This window comes from Phyllostomus discolor, chromosome 10 (genome assembly GCF_004126475.2).
Source record: "Phyllostomus discolor isolate MPI-MPIP mPhyDis1 chromosome 10, mPhyDis1.pri.v3, whole genome shotgun sequence".
NCBI lineage: Eukaryota > Metazoa > Chordata > Mammalia > Chiroptera > Phyllostomidae > Phyllostomus > Phyllostomus discolor.
Window position 1 is genome coordinate 5,666,569 of NC_040912.2, and position 19,650 is coordinate 5,686,218.

The 19,650-nt window shown below is 53.4% G+C and overlaps 1 protein-coding gene across 3 annotated transcripts in view; it reads left to right on the forward strand.

Annotated features, from left to right (window-relative positions):
* The window catches only part of ELMO1 (engulfment and cell motility 1), a 472,089-nt gene that overhangs the window by 202,016 nt on the left and 250,423 nt on the right, over window positions 1-19,650 (forward strand). For all 3 annotated transcript variants that reach the window (XM_036010403.1, XM_028526015.2, XM_028526016.2), the window contains one exon: window positions 255-386. In XM_036010403.1, the coding sequence (XP_035866296.1) occupies window positions 255-386 (132 nt within the window). The remainder of the gene's footprint in view (window positions 1-254; window positions 387-19,650) is intronic.

A 19,650-nucleotide genomic window follows, 5' to 3' on the forward strand; every position in this document is an offset into this window, starting at 1 on the left:
GCTCCTTTAAGAGCTCCGGACAACTGACAGAAATGTTTCAGATGACTTGGCCCTGAGGACACTGGTCAAGGGGTAAGGCCAGGGCTGACCAGGAGAAGGCCTGGCAGAGCCCAGACTCACCGCATCGGATGTCTTTTAACTGTTTTTTTTCCCTCCCAAACGCAGTGATTCGTGTCCCTCCGGGGGAACAGGGAGTCTGTGTAATGCCTCCCAATGAAAGTAACCCCCCTCCTCCTCCTCCCCAACGCCTGCAGGCCCAGCGGGACATCATATTTGAACTTCGAAGAATTGCTTTCGACGCCGAGTCTGAGCCGAACGCCAGCAGCGGCAGCATGGAGAAGCGCAAGTCCATGTACACCCGGGACTACAAGAAACTCGGCTTCATCGTAAGTAAACCACCCGCCCGGCGACCTCCCAGTGCAGGGGCCCGACCCTGGGCCTGACCTCGGCCGCCTAACCGCTGGCTCCGCAGGGCGTGCGGTCCGCTTGCGCCTGGCAGAATCGCTTTCACGTCTTCCAGATGTTTAGCTGGGTTACACGGGGTCACGTGATCACCTCTCCTGGCTGCAGGGAAGTGGAATAACTTGCACAAGTGTGACTAATGCTGAGTTTGTTTACTCGGCCCTGATGAAGTGTAACCAAGAGCAGTTTGCCCGGAGGCATCTCGGCTTGATTCAGTCTGCTGCCCGGGCGGGCGGGGTGCTTAGGTTCTGTTCTGAATGAAGTAGATGGTGGCTCTTGTCCCCGGGTTAGAAACTGGATTACTTGTGCACATTGATTGCGTATCAAATTTGAGTTGGGAGTCTCCTGACATTTAACCAGGATGAGATGTATGCAATAGGCATTTTCCTAAGAGTTTTGTCCTGCTACGAATGCTACGATGTCTCCAAGATTTTCTTTTTTTCAGTTTGCAAGTAGGAACACAGCTCGCCCTGAGTATAACTCTGTTTCGTTCTTGCCTTTTTTCACTACCACCATATTTCTGCAGGACCTTGGAGAGAAATATCAGTGTGTGGTTGCCTCTCCCATGCCCCCAACTGGGGACCTGGCCTGCAACCCCGGCCTGTGCCCTGACTGGGAATGGAACTGATGACTCTTTGGTTAGCAGGCTGGCGCTCAGTCCACTGAGCCACACCAGCCAGGGCAAATGTACTGTTTTTTATTACTGAGGAGTTTTTCATGATTTGGACGTACTATAGTTTAACCCAGCTCCTTTTCCGAGCCTTTCGGTGCTTTGGAACTACCATCAGGTCTGTAAACAACATCCTCGCCAGCCATTTATGCTCGTCTGTGATCATGATGTCAGGGTAAATTTGTGGAACTGTTGTTTCTCCCATATATATATATATATTTAGGGCTTTCAATATTAGTAAATTGCTTTGAGTATTTTCCATTTTAACCAGCAGTGGATCAGAGTGGTATTGTTTCTGAAACTCTCCAAAACTGTCTGTTACACTGAAAAAAAAAAAACCCTAATAATCTGAGTTACTGTTTTTATAGCGGCCATCACAGCATGTCTTTTTTAGTAAGAACACTTTTCAGACATTGCCTTCAGCTCTGCAACCTCCTTTGCAGGCGTATTTATCATATCATCTTTATTCCACCATATCCTATATTTTAACTATGACGTTCCATGTGGTCTCCTAGTTGAATCTGTTATTTTACATTTTAGCCAACGGTTTTATGACCCATGGGCCAGGTGAGCGTTTCCTGTGCCAGGTGTGTGTCGATGACCGAGCTGCGTGGGTGGCCCCGCCCACGCAGCCCACGTGTTGGAGGAGCCTGTGTTCCAGGGGTGTAGCCCGGGGAAGGCAGGTGGGGTGCACATGCTACCTGCCCCCAGTTCCTTCCAGGTTTCACTGTTGTGCGCTGAGCAGGGTGTGCCCAAGGACCAGGAAGCTTCGCAGACTCACCCTGCCCGTCTCCCCCTTAAGTCCCAGCACCACGGCCAGGGCGCATGCCTCCCAAAGGCCCCCCAGTTGTTCTGAATGTCCTGGTGCAGCCTACGCCTGGTTACTGCCGTCTCTCCTTCCTCCTTCAGCCTCGGCCTGACTCTCCGGCGCGTTTGGACCATGTAGAGAATGCAGAAATGTAGCTCCCACCACCTCCGGCTTCCTAGGCCCAGAACCCCTCGGGTCTCTGCCCCAGGTCTGAGTGGTTTTCGCCGGGGCCGTGTGTGTGAGGAAGAGGGGCTCAGGTTAGCACAGGTTCCAGGCCTCGGGGAAGGTGTGCATAATGGGGGTGGGGGTGGGAAGCACCGCGTTTTATTGTCACCAGAGTCTGCAGGAGGCGAAGTCAATGGACCTTCCCCTGTGGAGCCAGGTCCGTGGCTCCTAACCTGATTGCTCATGTCCCCACAGTTTACCGTTTACCTGTTTATTTGGTGCCCACTAGGCGTTCAGTTTCGCGAGTACTTTACGAAGAACACTGCGTTTCCTAAAAACCGAACGTTATTTTGATGAACTTTTGAGGCCTTTGCCGCTTCTGCAGCCTCAAAACGTCATTTTAGGAGAAGCAAAGGCCTCGGACAGAGAATAGCCCCACGAGAGGGCTGGGTTCTCTGATTTTTCCCGGTTCATTGCTCAGTTTCAATTCTAGGCCTTCCCCCGACACCTCGCCCAGGCCGCGGCTTCCGGGAAGAGAGCTGGGGAATTGGGAAAGGTTGGTGAGGAATGGTTTCTAACGCCAGCAGCCCTGACCAGTGGAGGTTTTCTCTGTGGAATGCGGGAGCAACCAGACCTGGACCTGCAGCAGGGAAGGGAACCGCGCGCTGCCTGCGCCCCCTAGAGGCCACTGTGCAAACACGCCCAGAGCTGGCGGGTTCACCCAGGGTCAGGCCACCAGTGCTCTGGGCTTGCAGACAGTCCTGGGGCAAGCCTCACTCTGAGCTGTCACCAGAGAGATGGCCTGCCTGTCAACTCTGTACTGAGCTCCTTCCGGTGAATGCCTTCTGGAGCAGTTGGAGGTTTGGGTCATCTTCTGGCTCTTTTTGAAGGAAAGTTCAGTGTACAGGATGAAAATTGCTGTTTCTCATTCCACACCTCCCAAGTAGGCCCAGGAAGTGTCAGATGACACGTTTTGGGAGTTAAGTGGGCCTAGATTTTTTTTTGTTAATCCTCACAGGAGGCTACGTTTATTGATTTGAGAGATAGAGAGAGAGAGAGAGAGAGAGGGAGAAAAACATCGATGTCAGAGAGGAGACATCAGTTGGTTGCCTTTCCTTACATGTCCCAACAAGAGATCGAACCCTCAACCTGCGTATGTGCCCTGACCAGGAATTGATCCCACAACCTTCTGGTGTACAGGCCTATGCTCCAACCAACTGAGCCATCCGGCCAGGGCTGCATGGGCCTAGGTTTTGATTCCGTCTTTCCTACTTACAAGCCATGGGCCAGTGGGCCCGAGATTTAACCTACGTGGGTGTCACTTTCCTCACATGTGACACTGGGCAGGCAGGTTGTCGGAGACCCTGCAGACCACCTGTCGTGGGCACAGCCCCTGCGGGTGGCGGGCAGGCACCCAGCAAATGGTATTTCCCTGCCTTGCTTTGCGGAGGGCTCGTACCATCGGCATCATGGGCGGCTTTTACGTTTCCCAGCTGGAAGGGGCCGTTGCTCCAGCAGGGCGCGGAGAACAGCTTGTCGAAGGCCCACCAAGCACAATACCGTGGAGGAGTTAATGTCGACATTTTGACCCTTCCCGCGAGTCACAGATGTTCTTAATAGTATCTAGATGGCAGATCCTTTCCAGAAGGTTTTCAATGTGCTTTTCCCAGGTCCTTCAAAGGAATCACTCTCTGTGGTAGCTATGGCCTTCATAAATGCATGTCTTAAGTAAGAAGACTCAAAAGTGACGACTACTCCTTGATCCCTGGGCTGGAGAATGGAAGCTGTGTTTTAAGGCGTGAAAACAACAGGAACCTCATTGTTCGTCTCCGTCAGAGCTCTTGGGGGACCCTGTGCTTTGTCACCGACCAGTAACATTTCGAAGTGAGTTTCTATTTCTGAGCAGTGGGTCTCAACAGTGGGCGTAAAATATTCAACAAACCATGTTCTGGACAGATGTGCTATCATCCAGTCTTAGTGTTTCTATTTATAGAGCGCAGGCAGAGTCGGTTTAGCAGAATTCTTTTTTCTTCTATCCTCACCCAAGGACGTTTTTTCGTTGCTTTTGGAGAGAGAGGAAGGGAGAGAGAGAGAAACACCACGTTGCCTGTAGGTGACAAGTGGCCTGTGGGACGTTACAGAGGCCACCTGCCAATCATGTGGCATCACTCGGGATAGTCACCGGGGGAGCATATAACCCAGCAAAATACCTCACCCCTGGAATCCGGTGAAATTCCATTCTACAGTGAAATTTCCATTCTGAAATCATTCCACATAGAAGAGAACTCAGCCTATGGTGGACCTGGCTTATATTTCTGCATCATCCCTAACAGAACTTTCCTGTAAGGTTTTGTCTCTGGGAATGTAATTCGGCCCCTTGAAGTTCAAGAACAGTGTTAGACTCTAGAATCTGCGTGTGTGAATTGCAGAGTCAGTTACAACATTTACCTAATTTTTATGGAACTCGCCTCTCCCAACCCCCTTCCTTGACAACTGGAAACCAGAGCAGAGCAGATTTTTTTTAAATACAGGAAATCACTTTTCTCTCATAAGAATGGTTTAATAATTGGGATAGTATTCTTAACGAAGCACTTGGCTTTCCAATAGTTCAAATATGACCCATAAACAGGAGGTCATAAAAGCAAAAGACTACCTAATATTTTTTAAACTGTCATTTGCCAAAATTCTCTAAGTTCTAGCCACACAGTCCAGGAGGCCCCAGTGTGGGCTGGGGCGTTCTTCCAGGAAGTTCTGGCCCATCCTGGCCGGTCCACCCAGCCCCAGCCAGTCCCTTCCACGTGAGGGACCCTTGGGGGACAGTCGGCGAAGGGATGACCAGTGGGTGAGACCTCTGCATGGTTCTGTCCGGGTGAACTCATGGGCTTGGTCCCTGGAATCAGATCTTCCATTTTCCGCCTCATCCTTGCTGTGTTCTGGTCCGGTCTGGTCAGACACTCCCTTCCCCAGCCCGGGTCATTTCTGGGCTTGCTCCATCCCGGTGTAACTAGCCAAGAAATCCGTTATGAGTGAAGCCAGAGCAGAATCAGCCACCAGAGGGCGCAAAACCACAGCCATGGGCTTCCAACTGGACCAGCTGAGCTCAGAGGCCCACCCTGGGGACACTTGGGGACCTCACAGTTAGGCTGACCAGCCAGCAGAGTGTGAAGCTGCAGGATCAAAACAGGGGTCTTGGGAGCTCCGCAGGGGTCTCTGCAGCCCTCACCCAGCCCCACAGGGGCTCGGAGCAGTCCCAAATGCCCAGGGGCCCCCTGCACAGTGAGGTTTGCCTGCTGTGTCTGGCCCGTGAGCTCTTACCTAGCACCTACATCTCCTGATTTGTTCCCAATGATTTTTCCTTCTGCTGCCCTGGAAGTCTTTTATGGGGGCATAATCTGTACATCTAGCATTTTCTTCTGTCTTAACACGGAAACGCAGGAAAGAAAGCACTGGAACAGGGAACATCTGGATGAATGTGGACTAGAAACAATAACGAATTTGGGGGCGGTTACCACATGCACAGCGAAGTTCTGTGACATTGGTAACAGTGAAGGGAGGGAGGGAGGGAGGGAGCAGCCAAGGGTGTCGCAGGGAACCAGCGTTGTGGGCTGGGGAACACAGCTGCCGGGGGGAGTCTGGGCCGGTTCTTGACCTACCTTTCCCATGTAGGTGGAATCTTTTAGAACCAAGTTCAACTTCTTTTCTCTGAGCCACTTCTGCGTCATGTTCAGAGGCGTCATGGAGACTTCTGTCTTCATGGGGGCCAGGGGGCTTGATCCTGTTGAAATTTTATTTTTCTCTTTTATTTCTGGCGTTCCCTCCCTCACACCAGCTAACAGCCAGGGGGTCTAGAGGGGGACGCAGCCAGAGGAGAAGGCGTTGCCTCGGGCTACCGAGAGTTCAAGTGGAAACTTGCCGGCGTTTGTTCTGTCCCACCCGTGACGGGCAGGCGAGCGCTGGGTCTTCCAGAAGACGCCTTCCATGCAGCACCCCGTGCCGACAGGTGCAGGAGGGCTCTCCGGCATCTTCCTGGGATGCTTCCGGCTCAGCGACGCAGGGCCCAGCACCCATTCCCTGCCCTCCTGTTCGGTTTCAAGTGCAGAGACCCGAAACAGAACGTTAGCTTTGGAAAGACCCCTGGCCGAACCCGAGACCAGGTGTCAGGTTTGTCTTCCATCCTGGATCCGAGCCGAGAAGTTGCCCACCTGGACAGAGCGCCTGCGTGGTGGCTCTTCACGTGGGTGCCCGTGGCCCCGTGGGGACGCCTCTGTCTCAGGGTGGTGTCGTCGCACCTCCTGGGGAGGCAGGCACACGTCCGGAGGTGCCGCAGGGAGTCCCTGCACGCCTTGGCTTCCCTGCCCTCGCCGGGCCCCCTGGCTGGGGTGGGGACGGGCGTCAAAGCTGGTGCAGTGCGGCTCCCTGAGGGGGTGGCCCTGTCACGTGCACTCCGTCCGCCACGGTCAGAGGTCTGGAGTGGGCCCCGGGCCCTGTCTCTGGCAGCCATTTCCATCGGATCGGTGGCTCTGCATATGTGACACACTATTTCCCTTCTCCCCACCCTAGTGGGGGGCTCGGGGGGCACGGGGGAGTCCTGAGAACGGGGGCACCTCGTCCCAGAGTCAGCAGCCCCCAGAGGCCCAGCATTTATCTACCTGCCGTGGACACACCTGAAGATGGTGACAGACACATCCGTCCTTGTTCCCCCCACAGGGGCCGTGTGGGTCACTGTGCTTTGGAGATATTTTTGTATTTTTACAGATGATATTCTAAAGGAAAACCTTAAAAACCAAATGGTCACTCATTGGCATGACAGCATCTGAGCTTTGTTCCCCTGTCGTCTCTTCCACTATAATTAATTTTAGATCCAGGCCCAATTCTCCGGGATAACTTACTGAAAACCTAATGAGGACACAGGTGGTTCTTTCATCCCCCGTGAGAGCACTGAATTTATTTTCTGGGCACTAGGGGGCGCTCCGAACAAAGGCATGTGCCTCAGATACCATCCAGGCTGAGAAGGGGGCGTACTTAGTGGGGTAGTTTTAAATCAGGTTCCAAAGCGCCCTGCCCCAGCTAAAATCTTCCGCCTCCCATCTTTGGCTTAAAGCCCACACGACTCTGTCCCCATTAAAACATGGCTGGGGCAGAAGGAGGCAGCTTACGAAACAGTCATAATTAGGAACCTCTTCATGTACTGTGCACACTCCCTTGGCATTCTCGGGGCCAAAGGGCACCGTCCGGCAGGTGCAAGGGTGACGCCCAGGGGCTGCGGGCTTTGTCACATGCCGACAAGTCCATTTTATCTGAGACAAGCCCTGGATGAGCACAGCCCGAGGGCCGGGCTGCCGGGTGTTGCGTGCCAGCTCCAGGGCGGAGCGGCCTTGGGCGGTTTGCCTGACCTTCGCTGCCTCGGCATCTTCAGTGATGAGGAGGGGGTAGTGGCAGGGCCGCCCTGCGCTTGCCGTGGGCACTGATGAGTTAATAGACGTCAGGCTCTCAGAAGCCTGCACGGCACTGAGAACGTTTCCATAAGTTCTGACTGTTGCCGTTACCACTTGGACCTGATGGCTGCAGTGCGTCCGGGGTCTGCGTTGCGCCCCCGAGTGACGGGGGCACGGCATGGGACTGCTGTAACCTGCTGGGTCAGAGAGTGGGAGCTGTGTCGCTTCAAACGTGGGGCTGGTGCCGAGGGGCGACGTGTCCCGAAGTCCATGGATTCTAGAGAATTCCGGAGCGGCTTAGCTGGGCAGCAGCGGGGTTCCCCTCCAGGAGCCTCGTTAAGGAGGCGGTGGATCTTCCCCCCGAACTTTTCACTGCCCCGGAGCCGGCGTGCAGGCCCCTCGCTGAGGAGGCCCGTCGTGGACCTACCTGTTGCAGGCCTCTGTCCCCTGAGGGTTTCCCAAAGAGGGGGGCTCAAAACCATGACAAAAATCAAAAGAAACTTTGCTGTTGACCACAGGAAGCACGTTTCCATCAGGGGACTCCATCCAGGACAACCCCCCAGAGCGCCTTGGCCTTGAACTTAGGCTGCACTGCACTGAACCTGAGCATCTGGGTAGTTCTGGGGTCCAGGTGTCATGACGGGCTGTTGAAAACCTCCAGCTCTCCCTCCCTCCCTTCCTCTCAATTGTTGATTTGAGAGGGAGAGAGAAACTTCAATTTGTTGTTCCACTTGCTTATGCATTCAGTGGTTGGTTCTTGTATGTGCCCTGACTGGGGGATTGAACCTGTGACCCTGGCATATGGGGACGGCACTCTAACCCCTGGGCTCTGTGGCCAGGGCCACCAGCACTTCTTCACTTGCTCTGCTGTCACTGCCGGGCCTCTTGATTTGCCCCCGGTGCGATCATGATCACACAAGTCCTGAGGTCAGCGCTGACTCTCCTGGGGCACAGGCGGGGGCGGGGGGGGGGGGGGGGGGGGGGGGTTCAGAGTCCCCTGAGGCAGGCGCCTGCTTGCTGTCAGTCAGCCACTCCACGTGCGTGAGTGCGCCCTCTGTGTCTGTCCCCCTTCCCGAGACTGTTTTCCTTTCCCCCTTTTCCCAAACGGTCCCCATTTGGCCATGCATCGCATAGCAGTGGGTTTGGTGTGATGTGACCTCGAGACGGGAGGCGTCAGCAGGACATCCAGACCGGTCCCCTGTCTGGGAGGAGGAAGGAGTCGATGTGCCGGTGCTGCCTTGGCGGCGTGGGGTTCTAATTCTGGACGTGGCATTTTGTATGTGTAGGAAGACTGTCAGACCTTCCCAATGGGAAGGGACAGGCACAGGTCTGAGAATAGCGTGGTTACGTAAGCGCCGTCCCGACGGAGGCGTCCTGGCCCCCTTCCTGCGCCTCTGCCCCTGGAAGAGGGGAGAGGGGAGCCGCAGGAGCTCTGCACGAACCTGTGCCAATCGCCTAGCCTTTCAGTGAGAGCAGCCACGCCCCTGAGATGGTTCTGGAGACGACAGAGCCAGAAGGGTGAGGGGTTCTTAGGAACCCTTCGGTTCTTAGTAGTCTTGCCCTCCCTTCTAAATGTTTTTTTTTAATGGATGGATTTTTTAAAAGATTTTATTTATTTATTTTTAGAGAGGGGAAGGGAGGGAGAAAGATAGAGAGAGAGAGAAACATCAATGTGCGGTTGCTGGGGGCCGTGGCCTGCAACCCAGGCACGTGCCCTGACTGGGAATCGAACCTGCGATGCTTTGGTTCGCAGCCCATGCTCAATCCACTGAGCTACGCCAGCCAGGGCTCTAAATGTTGTTTTTTTTTAATTAAAAAATTATCCATTGATATTTAGAGGGAGAGAGACTGACCTGCCTTCCCTCCCATCCATGTACCCACTGCCCGATTCTTGCATGTGCCCCAGCCAGGGATCAAACCCGCAACCTTGGTGCATCAGGACGACGCTTTAACCAACCGGGCCTCTGGCAGTAAATGTTTACCAAACGGATTGATTGGTCTGTGGAGAGTATCAGGTTTGTAGGTGGCCCACTGGGGTTTCCCCTGCTTCTATTTTAGTGACAGAACAGCCCCCAGAGCCACCCCTACCAGCCGCAGCGTTCAGGGGGCTTCTGGGAACCCGGGCCGATGACTCCACAAGGTGCAAATGCGGTTCTTCTTCGTTTAGGAATGAAGCAAAGGAGGTCTCTCGCCTTCAGGCAATTTTAAGAACTGCTCAGGGGGCTGCCTGGTTTTGGAGGGACAAGGAGACACTTGCAGACTTAAGGCAGCTTCTCGAGTTGTTTGGGCAGAGGTGCAGCCTGCGGTGCAGGTGAGGCGGAGACCTGGACAGACGAAGCTGATCTGGGCATCCCTCTTCTCCTCACCCCCAGACGCCCGATGGGGATGTGCAACTCGGGGACACTCTCCACTCCCGTAGCATCCTGGGGGGGGGGTTGAGCAACCCCCACAAAGTCTGTCTCACCGGGGCCTTTTCCTTCTCAGGCTGACGGCACGGTGAACGAAGACCTCACAGCAGCCGTCTGCTTGCGTCCCCACCAGGCGGCGGGACAGGCCCTCGGCTTTGCCGGCTCTCAGGTCGAACTGAGCAGGAGCAAGGCCCCCTCCCTGGCCTGGGGGCCGGAAGCCGGGTAGCGCTGGCTTGCTCTTAGCAACAGCATTACTTCTTGGGTCGGCCGAAAAGTCCGTTGGGTTTTTTCTGTAAAACAAAAGACACGTTTTTCATTTTCACCAATAACTTTATTGATTTGGATATATTCAGTATGTTGGCTATCTCGCGCATGGTAGAACATTGATTGTTCTCACTGAACATCTCGATTTGGTCTCCATCAACTTCGACTGGCCTACCCCACCGTGGCGCATCGGCCAGCAAGAACTCCGCACAAAACTTCGAGAAGCACTTTTGACACGTTCGATCAGTCACGGCACCTTCTCCGTACATGGCACAATTTTTTTTTAGTTTTAGTTGCATTTGTAACTTTTGTGAAATAATAAGCATCATATGCCAAAAATGTTGCATAGTTTCTTCCATTTTCAATATGAAAATGGCTACACAAAAATTCACCGATTGTGATTTTTTCTAATGCACGTTGATATGACAGCTGCCACAATGCAGTCTAACAAAGTTGTTTCAAATGAAATTAAAGACACTAAGCACTACTAGAGCTCTTGTAGGGGAAAAACGCAAACGAACTTTTTGGCCAACTCAATAGTTTTCTGGAGGCCTAGGATGCCTTCTGCAGCTCGGGGCCAGCAGGGGGCAGCACCAGCACGTGGCACCGTGGCCTCCCGACTGCGTTGTCTCCATGTAGAAGGAAAAATGAAACCACTTGGTTAACCTCTGCCTGCCTGCTCGGTGTTTCCATCTGCATTTCTTTCACTTTTGTTTCTGTACTTCCTGTGCCTCTTGCTCCTCTTCCTCCTGGCTTGGAGCCTCTGGCCCTCTGAGATGCCTCCCCTGGACCACACTGACCTTCGCCTTGTCTCGCAGCCAAAGCCCAGCGATGAAAGGAAGGGTGGGCTGAGACGACCGAGGTCCCAAAAGCCCATCCTTCTAGCTCCGTGGGGACCCAGGAATGGCCTGTGATTTCTCGCCACCCCCGTTGCTCACGATCCTGACGTTCGCACTTTGGTTTTGCTTCTCTCGGCCATCCGGCCCTTTCCCTGTGTTTCTCTGGGATGTCACCGATGCCACTTCGTCAGTCTCTGACGGACTCTCCCGGGCGCCCAGTCCTGTCTCTCTAACGTCGCTCTGCTTCCATTCAGTGTGCTTGTCGGAAGAAATCACTTCCCAGCTCAGAGAGATCTCTGGGTCAGTCCGGGAGGCGCAGGGAGCGGGACCTGGGCTGGGCACCGAGACCCTTCGGCCCCGAGCCCTCGTGCCCACGTGCGCTCCCTTCCTTCCACGGGGCGGTGGCCGGAGCCTGGTGACGCCCCGGGCAGGGTGCACACGGCGTGCAAGCGCCGCACACGGATCGTTACCTGTCAGGTGAATTCGTCAGCTCCCGTGGGAAACTCCCTCCTCTGGGTCCTGGCACCTATCGGCCAGGCTCTGTTGGGTTTGGTTTTTTGAACTTTGGCCCTCATGAGCTTTTTCTTCCTGCCTCTTCACAGTATTTCCCTCTGCTCGTCCATCTCCACCATCTCAATTGTGGGAACTTTGCAGGGAGGGGAGATGGTGACGGAGCAAAGCAAGGGCTCGGGGAGCCTCGGGGACACCCTGTCGCCTCACCCTGCACAGGCCAGCACAGCCTCCGTTAGCTGGCTCCCTCGGCTGCTTTCTCTGTGAACGCTGCTCCTGACACAGGTGACAGTCTGTGCAATGTCCTGTCACTCCCAGGCGTCAGCGGTAAACCTTGACAGAAGTCACGTGCCGTGGCTGGATAGCCTTTCATTAAGTGACGGAACCATAATGTACTTAGGTGTTCCGTATAGTTACGGGTTTCAAAGCATACACTGCACAAGAAGCATCAGTGACCACGTTGTACAAAACTGTCTGTCCCCATTTGGGGTTATTTCCGTAGAGATGATCAGATTCTTGTGTTCAGACATTAGGACAGTTTTGAAACTCTCCCTGATAGTTTTATTTGTATTTTCTGTTTTAAAATCCTTCCTGCTTTTCATGAATGGGGTTAGTATTCATATTGTTTCTAACTCCCTTATTTGAATTCTTGTGGGATTTAAAAAGAACTATTCTAATTCTGAGAGGGGGACATACTTATCGCACAGAATTTGGAAATATAAATAACCCAAATAATCCAGATAAAAGTCAGCGATATCCCCCTGTGTGCATGAAATGTTGTTATGTTGGTACATAGCTTTTCAGATATTTTCTAGTGGTTTGTGATGGGCTGCAACACATTCAGAAGTTCCAACAAAAGCAGGTTGACTTGGGTGAGTGTTGGAATCCAGGCCTGCTGTGTTTGCAGCCCAGAGGAAGTGTGGCTTCCCAGGCTACATTTTAGGGGTGTTGCCTTCACTGAGCACATCACAGGGACCCGGGTCGGCAGGTGCCTGCAGTTGCACGGCCGGTGCTGGGCTCACCCCGCCTGGCTAGCCTGAGGGAGGACCCCCAAACTCTGTCTCCCATGTCTTTGACCTCTGAGCCACACAAACATGGAGCCAAACTCAAAGCAAGACCTGTATAGACTAGTGGTCTGAACAGCAGCCCACACACAGTTTGAGGTTCAAGGCCAGACGAGAAAGTCACCTGGTAAAACAAAGGGAACACTGCTCATTGGAGAAAAGTAACAGAATCCAGACTCTCCACAACTTAACACCCATGCTGTCTGCCGTGCCGCCCCGATCCCCTAAAGATGAAGAACGGAGATGAAATCCATCTAATCCAGCTCCGGGATAGACCAGATGGTGAAAATAATGAGCACAGAGTTTAAAACCACCACGAAAACTATCCACAGTGCAAAAAAGGCAAACTGTGTTTTTAATGAATTGAAGTCATAGCAGGAAAAATTAGAAGCCTCAGCAGAGAAGTAAAAACAATAGGAAGGAACAAAATGGAATTTCTAGAAATGAAAAATACAATTTCTGAAACTCCCAGGACCGTCATCTTTCGTGAATGTGTTTATTGTTATTATTATTACCTGTGAAAACAGAGGTGAACCATTGTGCTCTTATTATACTTGTACTAATAACATAGAAGCCGATAAGGCAATTGATCTTCAAAACTTTATCCTCCTTTTTCTTGAGGGGAAAGAAAGCTCTGGAATGGAAGTATATAGCACAGTCTCCTGTCTTTTCTTTCCCCTGTGCTACTTCTGCACGCTGTGTGCCGCCTTACTGTCACTTTCCACAGAGAAAATCCCATTTACCTCCTCGTTTCTCTCCCCCCAAGGGTCCTGGGCCGAAGAGGTCAGCTCCTTGGTCTGTGTGACCTCTTCCCCAGCAGGAGCTGAGCGAGTGTGTACTATGAGAATGAATGAAGCTTTCGGGTCTCTCGGCCCCTAGGGTTACCCACCCCCCAGCCTTTCCCTTGGAATGTTCATGCCTTTATTGCAACTGCTTTAGGGAGAGCTGTAAGAAATTACGTTAATTTCTGAAACAAGGTGTTTGACGGAGGACACTGGCCGGATGTCGGCCGTTTTCTTCACGGTCAGGCTTCGTTTCTGCACAACATACGCGGTGGCCGTGATGATGAGGGTGAGCATCGGTATAAACAGACCTGTCCGTCCTCCCCCCCGCTCCTCCCCTGCCATGTGGGGGCCAGAGGTCCCATCAGCAGCGTCAATCCCTGTGTTAGTCCTTCCGGGCAGTTTTTACGGCATCTTTTTCTAACATATCCCCCTTTTAAACCTCGCTGTAAAAGTGTGTCTACTCATGGACCACTTCCCACCCGCGCTGTGGACATCTTCTGTAGAGATCTGAAGGGGCAAGTAGCAGAAAGATGAGCTCTCTTGACGGCCCACCAGCCCCGGGGGAGAAGGAACTAGGGATCTTTTTTCGTCTGCTTGTCACATGCCAGGGCCTCTCCTGGGCTTGGACACCTCCCCTCATCCATCCCTCAAGGAGCTCGTGAAGGCGGTGTTTTACCCTCCTTTTGGGTCTGAAAGTCCCGGGGCTGGACGGGGCCGTGACAACAGGACTCAGTGGTCGTTTCACCCCGTGCCCACGCTGCTGTCGCTGGGCACGTGGCCCCGCAGCACCTCTGTGGCGTGAGAGGTTTCGGGGACCCAGGACTGCAGAGGAGGAAGGGGTGCGGGAGCCGGAGGGGTTCGGCTGCCCGGGGAGTGGTTTTTATAACCCTGTGGCCGCCACCCAGGCACACGGCGTGGCGGACCTCCTGCTGTGTGTGGCCCTCCCGCAGCCGGACAGCTGCTCTGTGCTGCCTCTTTTCTCTCACTCTCGGGCTCAGGGGAGTGCAAGCGAGTAGCTCTGGGGTTGGTATAGGAGTCTCCCCTCTCGTGTTGGCCAGAGAACAAAACCCACCCAGCGCGTGAGATGCCTGGCCAATGCCAACTGCCTCGGGGGTGGGAAACACCTTACTGGGCTGTGCTGATCGCCCCACCTGCCACCAGGGGGCAGACTCTTCCCATAGTTTCCTACTTACTGGCCGGCAGCCGAATGGGCCCTGCGGTCCTCCAGGCTAAGCTCCAAACCCTGTGACTCTTCACCTCTCACCTCCCAACCCTGACGACCCCATCTTCCCCAGACACAGTGAATGCAAACCAGGTTCCCGTGGTTCTTTTCTTTTCAGGAGGAGGGCGGTGAGAGGGAGGAAATTCACGTTGCATGTTGACGTGCACGTTAACATCCTTGGTTCTTTGTATGAACGGATGTGCGGTGTGTGTTCGGAGTTCTTGCTGCTACTGGAGTGCCCACTCCCTCCCTTTGCCAGGGCTGCCGTGCTCGGCGGGTGTCCCAGCCACGAATTCAACCTTGTTTCCCTGGAGAAACAAGGGCAGCGAGTGACAGGAAAGCGCTTTATGGAAGGCCCGCTGTCCGAAGTGCTGGCTCAGTCCCCGGACCTGAGTTCACACCCCCGTGTGGGCACCTCTTAGCTGTGTGACCTGGGGCAGATTACCTAACCTCTCTCAACGTCACGTACTCCTCTAACACGAGGATTCAAATACATTTCTGCTTCCTTTTAGCCAACAAATACTTGTGAGACTGTTGCGGTGTTTACAGGTAGAACGTGGTATTATGCCCGGGGTGCAATGATCTTTGTACATACAATAACCTCCCCGTTCAGCGTCATATCAGTCGGTCTCTTGTTTCTGCAGCTAAGTTGGCATGTCTGGGAAAAGCCCTGGCTGGTGGCTGGGAGAGTCAAAGGGGATGAAGTGGAGAGCCACCGAGTCGAGGTTATGTAAGCTGTGAAGGGTGACTCAGGAGCCACCCACCCAGCCCAAGGGGGCGAGGCAGGCAGCCTGGCTCTCAGAGGCAGCTGAGCCAGCTGTGGGAGGGGAGGAGGGGCTGCGGGGGGGCTCTGAGATGGAACTCAGGGGGCCGGGAACCAGCCATCATTCAGGCCAGCCCTCCGAGGCGCCCCCCCCCCCCACCCCCCCCGGCGTGCAGGTGCTTGGGCATCTGACAGTTTACACCTGCCACTTATTCCCGTTTCGAGATTGGACGGCTGGGCCCTTGGACTTGTGGATGCTGAGGACCGCCCGGGATTCTTACTGTTATTTTTATTGGTATGAGATTCACATCACATAAAATTAACCATTGTAAAGTAAAGAATTCATTTAGTCCACTCTCGAAGTTGGACAACCACCCCCCTCTCTACTTCCAAACATCACTGTGTTTTTTTAAACTTGATTTTAATGGAATTGTGAACTTAGGGAAGAGTAACAAGAATGGTGTAAGGAACTCCTATATAACCTCTTCAGCCAGATGCGCTTAATAACTGTTTACCTTTTTACCCATTGGCTCCTTGCTGAGCCCCCCTTTGTATGTATTATATGTTGTGTGTAATATATGCCATACTATTACACAGTATATACACAAAATGTATGTAATATCCGTGTTGGAGACAGGAAGCCTCTTTCCCACTAAGTATTTTCGCATGAATGTGTTTCCTAATAAGGGTGTGTAGCACAAACACAGAAACCTGAACATTTAACATCGATACATTCTTTTTTCTGACCCACCATCCTTACTCGAATTTCATAAACTGCCCTTCATGCCCTCTTCCACCAGTGTCAGCCCACAATCGTGCGGTTCACTGAGCCGCCTTCCTTTCCGCCCCTCTTCATCCGGAGCGGTTTCTCTCCCACCCTTGACCTTGCCATGTTACGAAGAGTACGGGCCAGTACGTTTTCTCTCAGTCCGAAGTGGTTATTTTTCATGTAAGGATTCCAGTTCTCACTGTACTCCCTACCCTCCTCCAGGGAAACATGAGTGCTGGCTCCCGGATGCCAGACTAGGAATGTTGTTCATCGTCCTGCCCCTTCCCAGACCAGCCATTGCCCGTGGGTGGTGTTTTCTAGCTGCACATTGTAAAGACGCTCTGAACCCTGCGGGCTGGAGGTGTCGGGTTCCGTTTTTCCACGCCCTGGAAAGCCTGCAGCCGCGTGGATTCAGGAATCCTTTAACCGGACGTGTATGGCGTTGAGACGGGAAGGCAGGGATGGAGCATCGCGTGCAGCGCTCTGTGTTGAAATCGTGGTCCTTTGATGTCGCGGAGCCAGCCGGGGTTTCCTGGGTGCTCGTCCTCCTGTCAGACGTTGAATGAGAAGACACCAGTGTGCAATGTCTACTGTTAAGATAGTTCAGCGTGTCTGCTAGGTCTTGGCCAAGAGTCTGAGGCCCCCTGCTGGGCTCACCCCCCACCCCCCTTCCCAGGAAGACTGGACACGTCACTCCCCCTGCAGCGTGCTTTCCCTCGGCCAAGCAAAAACACGGTACTGCCCGAGAATGAAAAGCAAATCGACGTTGTCAATTTTGGTTTTTTGTTTGATGGCTAATTTTTTATGACAATGTTATTAATGCTTTCACCGTGACTATTGGAAGCAGGTCCAGGAAAGGGCTTCTGCCTTTCTCCTCTTTCCTCCTGTCTGTAGCCTCTCCCCGTTCTTTTTCTTTCCCCACTCTGTTGTGGGGGACAACTCGGTGTTTCCTGAAAGTATTTTGCCTCTTGTTTGAAAAATGGAAATGATTTAAGAGCCACAGGCAAGTGTGCGTGGATCGAGTTTGGATTATTTTTAAGCCACATGGACAATGTCTCCCTGGCCAGTCTGCTCCCACTAAGGAAAATTCCTCTCTTGCTGCCTTTATTTTTTTACACGTTTTACTTTGAGGCAACGTTGGATGCAGAGAAACACTGCCCCCCGCCCCCCCACAGTGCAGGGAGCTACCGTGACCTTCAACAGAGTCTCTGTGACGCCAGCGTCTCACCCGGTCGCAGGGCGTTTGTAGACCAAACGTGAATGCTGAGCTGGTGCTGCTCACTGGAGGTGGTTAGGGCTTCACGAGTGTTCACACTGGTGCCCTTTTCCGTGCCGGGGCCCTGGGCTGCGTCCAGTCGAGGGGCTTCCGAGGCTCCTCGGACCCGTGGTTGATGGAATCCGTCTCCCCTGGTTTGCGGTGACCTTGGCATTGTACATGGGTGTCTGGTCAGGCGTTTTATGGAATGGTCCTCCGTGCGGGCTCGTCTGGTGTTCTCCCCAGGTTACATGGGGGTGTGGTTTTCTGGAAGGAGTACGACCCGGAAAGGTGTCCTGCCGTCCTTGTCGCCTCGCATGGCGGGGGGGGCGGGGGGAGTGCCGTCTTTGTGGACTTCTTGTGTTTCCTCTGTTCTGCGGCCTTACACGCCTCCCGAGGGCGGTGGGTGGGACTGTCGCTGGCAGAGCGACGCTGTGGGCCGGCCGCTGGGTTCTCCCGCGCTGCCCTTCTGTCCGTCCCCTGTGGTTTTCCGTGGGGCCGCGGGTGTCGCCGTGAAAGAACGGCAGGGCAGGGCGTTGCTTCCTGTTCCCGAACGCCTGCCCACTCTCAGCGCCACCTGAGAGAGGGGCGTGGGAGTTCTGGCCGGGACGCACCGAGTCTTGAGATGTCTTCTCGGCTCTGTGGCACCCGAGTCCCCACCGAGGCCAAACTGGGACTCCCCGGCATTCACCGAGGGGGTTGTTGGCTCGAAGCATCTGCGGCTGCCCCCGAAAGCTGACATTAACCCTGAGGAGAACCTCTCCCTCCGGTGCAGGCAGTGACACCGGTGGGGGCCTTAGCTCGTCTTCCTCCACTCCTGAGCCTCTCCGGGGGCCCTAGAAACAGTGCCGTATTTTGCTGTGTAGACTGCGCACCCGTGTTTTTGGCTCATACTTTCAGGGGGAAAATCCTTTGTTTTAATTTTTATAATCCAATTGTTTGTTTATTTATTTTTAGAAATAAAACCGATTGTCGTATTCCAGGGCATTATTTTGCATATGAATATTGTTACTGCTTTCTAGAGTTATACTTTTAACCCATAAGCGTAAATCAAAGAATTTAAAACATTTATAGAGATACAAAATTAGTACTGCCCATGTATTAATGCGCCTCTTTATTTCCCCCTCAAAAATCTGGGCAAAAAAAGTGTGCAATGTGCATGGCAAAACATGTAAGTATAAGTGCAGGTCAAACCGAGGCAGGGCCTGAGTCACCCACAGACAACCGTTGGTGTGTGACCCCCATAGCTGACACTGTCATTCTCGAGCTCTCTCTAGTTAGTGGCACACCTTAGAAACCTTTTTTACTTTGAGGTGCCATTGGTGTGTATCACTGCATTAGTTTGGGGTGTACAATGTAATGGTCTGATACTTGTACATCATGTAGAAACCCTTGTAGTAATGTCCTGTTGAACGTAGAATGACAGAGATAAAATTAAACCACAACCACAGCAAACAAATACATACTTATTTAAATAAAGGGAGTCGCTAGCAGGAAGATCACCTTTGTTTACCTCCTGAGGTTCACTTCCAGTTAGGGTTCTCAGAACGCATTCTAAATTCCGTGGCGGAGCCTGAATACCACTAATTAGCTGTGCTTCCGTTTGGGGGGAGAAAGGAGACGCAATTAGCTCTGACATTTGAGCACCGATGCAGCAAGCAGGATTTCCATGCCGCTGGCCTTCAGCTGCAAGCATTTCTTGCTCGATGTGTGAGTGGATTTGGCGCCCGGGCCACACGGGAGAGGGTTGTGCGGGTTCAGGAGCCACGTGAGCGTTCAGGAGGTTTTCCGACAGGGCCGAGAGCAGGAAACCTCAGACCCGCCGCAGCCCGCCGTCTCCGGTCAGACGTGCGTGTGTCGGGCGTGGGTGCCCGGGGGTGCTGATGGGCAGGGGGACCTCTCGTGATCCCTGGAAGCTCCTCATTTCGGTCCCCCTGAGGACTCTCCCCTCTGCTTCCTGTCTCCCTGGTAGCAGGCGGTGTGTCTCCCGTGGGTCTCTTTTTCCGCTGGGATCGTTGCATCCGCTCTTCCTTTGCCGCTTTAGCCGCTAGACCTTCCCATTGAGCTCGATTCTCTGCTTCCGCCCATCGGATATTCTTCTGCACACGGTGAATGGTGTCTCCATTTTTCCCTCTTGTATGCTCCTTTCCGCATGTGTTCACTGCACGAACAGCCGCACAAACGTAACAGAGAAACAAAAGAAACACCAGTTCTGTGCACTCATGATAATG